At 35.7% G+C, this 6,605-nt stretch overlaps 1 protein-coding gene across 1 annotated transcript; it reads left to right on the plus strand.

Annotated features, from left to right (window-relative positions):
- Positions 1–1,920: 1,920 nt before the first annotated feature.
- On the plus strand, positions 1,921–2,589 carry Smp_024590 (putative signal recognition particle 19 kD protein; the record flags this gene model as incomplete). Its single annotated transcript, XM_018796802.1, has 3 exons — positions 1,921–2,133; positions 2,172–2,266; positions 2,302–2,589. 3 exons carry the CDS (start codon positions 1,921–1,923, stop codon positions 2,438–2,440), a joined length of 447 nt encoding a protein of 148 aa, XP_018651908.1. The 3' UTR covers positions 2,441–2,589.
- Positions 2,590–6,605: the final 4,016 nt, after the last annotated feature.

Consider the following 6,605-nt stretch of genomic DNA (forward strand, 5'->3'; position numbering starts at 1 on the left):
CTCATTCCTGACTTTCGATTTCGTTGCGTTATTATTCTTCGATTGCAATGATGTTGCGTTTAGAGACGTTTTGAAAATCAGGATACTTGTGGTATCTTTAAATGTTTTATAATCGAGAGGCCTAAAACAATGCGAGAATCAGATAATATAACCAGACATTACGTTCTAGGAACTAAATCATTCTGTAAAAAGGGGATTTGTGCCGTGACCTAATGTACGGACACTTCAATAAATGACTCAAAATATAGTATCCGCGTCTGACGTGTCTATTAGTAGAAAAACGGTAAGACACCTGGTGATGCTTGTATTTGTACAGTCATTCTTCGAGGATGAGAACAGTTCACGTGAACTTATTTTGACTGCTCAATCCAAATATGAACGATCACTCACTAGATAAAGAACAATCAACATGATCCACGAGATTCAGACGGTCACATATAATAACGATTGTTCGTTTGCTTGGGCTAAAGTAACAATTTCTGTGACCTAACATCATTAATGAACAAAACCGGTGTTTCTATCTGATATTTTACACACCAATCGCTCACTAACTACAGTGTATGCAAATAACAGACAAGGGACTTAACACGGGCGGATGAACCTAGCGCAGGTCTGAAAAAACAAATATCAGTAGTCTGTAGTATTCAGAAGTGAGCAATTAAACGACCTAATTGAAAAATATAAAAATTCTAGCCAGAAGTTGACCACTCAACATTTCATATTTTCCTCTGCCAAATGATGAAATGTTCGTGATTTTTCGATAACAGCATCTGCTCCACTGAATCTTCATGTCGTCCGAAAAGCAATTAGAACAGCCTTCAAGGTCTTTCACTCTCACTGCATAAAGATTGGTCGTTATTTGTCGAAAACGTTTTTTTCCGTAGCGTATTTAGTATATCGGGGTTCTGTATACACCAGGTTCCTTGAAATCTTAATCCCTCAACTTCAGAGAAATCCACATTTCGAAGAAAGCACATGGAGTGAAATATTTGCATTGGTTTGCCTCTGACCTAGCTCAAAATAAATAGTTCTGTAAGTCTTCGACATTCATGACGAGCTTATTAGTTTCACTAGACACACCCTTGGTCAAGCTTCCACCATGCTGTGTACCCCTCAAAAAAAACTAGTAATTGTGGCTCATAGACTACTCCGCTCACCTACTATCATCCGAATTTATCTTAGGACCACTGAACTTCTGATTGCTGACTTGACTGAGTTTGCATGCTTCGGTGAAATTTTTAAATTATGTGACTTTACAAGACACCTGAAATCGTGTCACTAGAATGGAAATACCATAGCCTGACGTCCACTAATCCAAGATCACGCATTTGGTTAGAAAGTATTGTTAAAGTATAATAGATGCTCTGGTAAGAAACCAGGTCGACAGAACACACACAAAACAAGATGCTTCGGTACACCAATACCTGTGGAAAACAATCGGATGTCTTTGGTTCCCGCCTTTAATAGCGGCCGGGCAGAATTTACATGAGCTCTGAAAAGTTAGGTTCGTTGCAAAAGTTTGGGGATGTTGGTGGCATGAAATTTAACAAGGTGCCAGATAAGATTCACGAGCACTCTTACAGTTTGATAGACGACATCACTCTCCTTATTTCTTAAAAAAATGACATAGGTCAAATACTTATGCGATCTAGATTAACTATTAAATACAATCCACTTCATAATATTTATCCTGTGCTAGTTAAATTTGCCTGGATTAGTTCCTGCAGGCATAGGTGATTCACTGCTACAAGAAACAGAAACCAACTAGGAAAAAGTTTCTTCTGTTTCGTCTGCAGCCACTAGAACCATTCGAACCATAGCTTGGCATTAGATGCCATCTCCAAATGTTACAGGCCTCAAGGCCTCCATCCTAATCACCGGGTCTTTTGTGCTCAAGGTCGCACCGACGTACCTCAAATAATGGAAAGGCCTTTACTTTCTCCGTTTAGTCCTAATCTTCCATATTCTGCAAAAGAACGATGGGTTTGCGTTTATCCTGCGTATCTAAATAATCGTCGTACAAGAGCTCAAGGGAGGAAATTGTCTGTGGAACACTGTGTTGATAATCCCAAGCACTCAGAAGTAACAATGATTTTGGGGAAGCTCTCTCTCGACTATCTGTTGGAGACAAAGGTTATTTTCATCTACTTACAGCCTCTTACAGTTTTCAGGTTCATCCCAAGGAAAGGGATGCTTTTGAACCTATGAACAAATGGCGTGTCCGCGTCCATTTGAAAAATGATGATGGCAGTCCCGTAAATGAACAGTAATTGTATCTTCTTTTTCTTTTCCAGCTTCTAGATTTCCAAATCGTCAATCCCTTTTATCATATTTGGGGAAGGCTCTTCCTGTGGTGCGGTCAAGAAGACCAGCTACATCTAGTTCTAGTACTACGGAACAAACTTTCCAAGGAAAGAAAAACAAGCGAAAAAGGAAGTGAATACATGGATTTCAAAGTTTGACATAACCTACTATTATGTAATTAACATAAACATACTTTATATTGGGTGGTTTTATCTTAACTTGTTACTTCTCAGTGTCTTTACAATTGTCGTAGATTGAAAATATAAAAAAGATTGGTTGGTTGCTAATTTGTCTCAGTATTCATCTTTATGGGTGGCATCTACTGATCGTGAATAACTACCTTGAGATTGCTGATTGCTAGTCTCATTATTATTACTTTCGCATATACACGAGTGTAATTATTTCGGTGGTGTATATATGAAAGTTGTTCGATGTTGAAATGTCATAAAGCGAACCTAATATCTGCATATTATGTAGTCATAGAATCTCACCTAATGGTTTTTTGTTTGTATGGCAAAGTTTCACGTTTCTTAAAGGTCACTTCTCACATTTTATCATCAATACTTATTTTCACTTCATGGAGCGGAGGCTAAATTTACCAATCCCATGTTTCAACCACTAAATTTCATGCTTGATCTAGCTTCACTTACTCTGGTTTATGAGGCTCGTCTATTTTCACTAGTTTGAGACTACGTACACTAGCACATACTTTGTAAATAAGTTGAATAAGAAGTTCCACGTCATGGTATATGAGGCTATGCTACCTAAAAGCTCTTCGATTGCCAACTTTAAATATGTAAGCTACAATAATTCGAACTTCAATAGGCTTGTATCCATCTATGAGATTTTGCCAATCGGATATTCACGTTCGTACTTAACTCAGAATCGATTACTCATTCGGATTGCTTCAGTAGTGTTTATATGCCCCGGTCTGGACGAGAATATTAGATGTTAATTCTTTGAACTGTGTTATTCAGTAGCATCAGTATATTTTTTTATCAGCTGTGCCGAATTGAAAATCACACCAGTGGCATCTGTCAAGCTGTGAATATATCGGACATTTTTGTCAGTCGAGTATTTTTGCGTCTCGAGCTTACCGGTTGTCCTTATGTATGCCTTTGTAAACTTTTTATACATATATTCTCCAAGAGGATTCTTCTGTTTAAATAAGTGGTTAATCAATTTTACAGATGACCTCTATTCTACGTAGGCTTGTTACAGAGGTCAATCTTCCTAAATAGTATCTTGTTGAAGGTGAGGCTATAATTTATGAACGACCTTTAAGTGACACTAAAGCGACCTTGAGAGTGTCCACCTATTCACTAGAACTGAATGAGGGTTATAAACCAGTGCGAGGAATTAGAATTAAAATTTACATTTGATGGTTATGGTTAGGAATTATATTTAGGGTTTTCATCACGAACTAACAGCTAAAACTCCATTTAGCCAAATGGATGAATGAATTTCACGCCAACAACCAAGACCTTTTATTATCTTACTGGTTCGTCCATAAGTTATGGTCTCGCCTTGTTAAATTACAACAGTTGATTTCTTCATGTTGAACAACTGATATTCCTAAGGTTTAGTAAACGTGTTGATAATAATTGACATGACTAGTTTGTCAGTTACATCGCCTAAATGTTTGCTATTTAGAGGAACCGGCTGCATTCTAGAGTGGTAAGCATGATCTTTTCTGAAAACGAGTTTTAAAAGCTTCCACTAGTATCTTTCTTCTGTGACTTTGTTCTATAGGGGAGAAAGACATGTCCACAAACGTACCCTTCGTATGTTGATAATTGGCAGGATTAATGTAAATCTCAGTCTGTTTATCCAATCCATTAGTCTTCGTTTTCTGAGGATTATCTGGGAATATCATAATTGTGAGAAACACCAAGTAATTGAAACTAGATTCAGGGACGAAGGTCTGTCGAACTCGGTTCTCGCCGTTCATCTTAAACTAAAACATCTTAGTCAAGGCCTTACTTTTATTTTGAATGTAAATTGTGGTTTAATGGTAATTATTGATTAATTTCATAAACCGATGGAGGATGTTACTTATAAGAAACTCGCTGTTGCACTGGTTTTGATTAGAAATTTAAAATACACTGGAAATTTCGCCTTCTAGACGTTTATAAATACAAGGATAGTTTCTGATGTTTTGCGCCTCCTTAGTTGCTTGGTATTTTAATGGGAAACAACTGGTCGTGTTAGGTAGTTGAAGGAAAGCTATTTTTGTAAATAATGCTGATATTATTATAGGTCGTCTGTATATATATATATATATATACTTTGAAGGTCTGCTATATATGACCTTTTAGTAAGAAATATATTGGCAGTGTTCTTGTGTTATCATGTTTTCAGTAAACTCCTGGCTGTCATCACTAGTGCTTAGATGATACATAAGTAACAACAACTGAGATATTTTCGGTGGAAACCAATCATTTAACAGTTAATTAGTCCTCGATAAAGCAAAACTGAGAAAATCAAGTAGGTTTAGTCTTAACTGTAGATGTATTGACCAGATCTCTACTTATCCCTGGGTATTGGATTATGGACATAGTGACTTCATACTGTAGCCGTATTCCTTGATACGAAACGACGCATTTCTTTCCCATAAGCGAATCTTGTAGTGACGTTCTTTTTGAAAGGTATACCAAGGAAATACATCAATCTACTGAAGGCCCTCCAGTCAAATAGAATCGGTCAAACTTTAAAGGGAACCGTAATTTAGGCTGGCGACATCAGGCAAATTTAGGGTTACTCACTCTTACTTTTTACTTAATTTCGTCAAAAATACTTATGGAAGTGAATCTTTCATAGTCAAGGTTTTCAGGGATTGATTTCCTACTATGTATAAGGGTGTTATAATCTTCCTTGGTAAGTGTGTTTTGAAAATCGAGTCTTCTAGATGCCTCGATCGACAATGCAAACATACCTGCAATATGCTTCTCGACTGTAAGTACAAATATTACTTTAGAACTTGTCTTCACCGATGTTTAATCTAGTTACACACTTCAGCTTGTTTTTCATTTTTGAAAATCAGATGCCAGTTATAAACTGAAGTCGGATTTCGTACTGTTTGACTATTACGATTCGCCAAACTTGAGTCAGATTTGAATAAATTAATAGATTTTTCCTTTGTATACCTTCTCATCTGGCGATTCGTTTTCGGTAATTCAGTTATGAGTAGACTAAGTGCATAATAAATTCTTACGTTGTTTATTTTATAGGGTTATTTTGTAAAAGTAATAAACAGAACTACTAAATGCTGATATGGGAATAGTGTGTAGGTATATATACATATGTTTGGTGACGTAGTCGGTCTCATTTTGAATTACTGTGTAAATTTTATTGATAAAGAAGTATGAGAAACATAATTGATAGGAGAATGTGTTTATTTTGTATTTTAAACTTAGCACATAATTTTTCATAGCTAAATAACAAGTTACTACAATAAGCAGGCCTTTCTGATTGGATATTTGATAACCTAACTAGATGTTTGGTTTTAGTTTAACATTATAATGTTCTAGTCTTATTTACCGAATCAGTGATAATGTTGTGCAGTTTAAAGTTGAATAAACATATACATGATAGCCAATAGAATGTCTGTGTTTTTTTATTGTTAATGTAATTAAGTTTATAAGCACCAACTGATTATGCTACTTCATTCTGATTATACCTGACAACTTGTAAAACATTGATGGATAATATAGTAAATATTACTTAGTGATGCCAAAATTGGCTAATCAAGTGGATATGTAAGTGGTTACTGTTGAACCATAACATTCTTTTTGTTCGGAACTAAGTTGGCTTATTAATTCGCTTGACATTTTTTTAGATGTATAAGATTGTTTAGGAAAAGGAACTAATTCATTGAAACTTTTTGTTATTTGACTGTTAAGATCTATATTAAAATGAATCGAACAGGATCGTAGTAGATATTATTATTCACTTACATCGAACTAATCTAGAATTGTGTTACTATTTATTTGACGTAAGTCAGTTATTAACTTCCCTAGTCAATAAATGCTCTGAACATATATGCATATATACATTACACAGAACTTCTCTGGTATTGTCTATTAAAGCAGGGTGTGCGTAATAAGCGTTTTAAGTTATTTGAAGGCTCTGTATATGAACACGTTAGTTAGTGAGGGCATATAACACTCGGTTGCCCGACTTTGTGATCAATGACGTATGGAAGACAGCTCGGAAGGAAGTGAATGTAATCGGTGTAGTTCTGTCACTTGTATAAAGACTTTAATTTCAAATATATGGATGACATCATCTGTGAGATGATA

Source organism: Schistosoma mansoni, chromosome 4 (genome assembly GCF_000237925.1).
Source record: "Schistosoma mansoni strain Puerto Rico chromosome 4, complete genome".
NCBI lineage: Eukaryota > Metazoa > Platyhelminthes > Trematoda > Strigeidida > Schistosomatidae > Schistosoma > Schistosoma mansoni.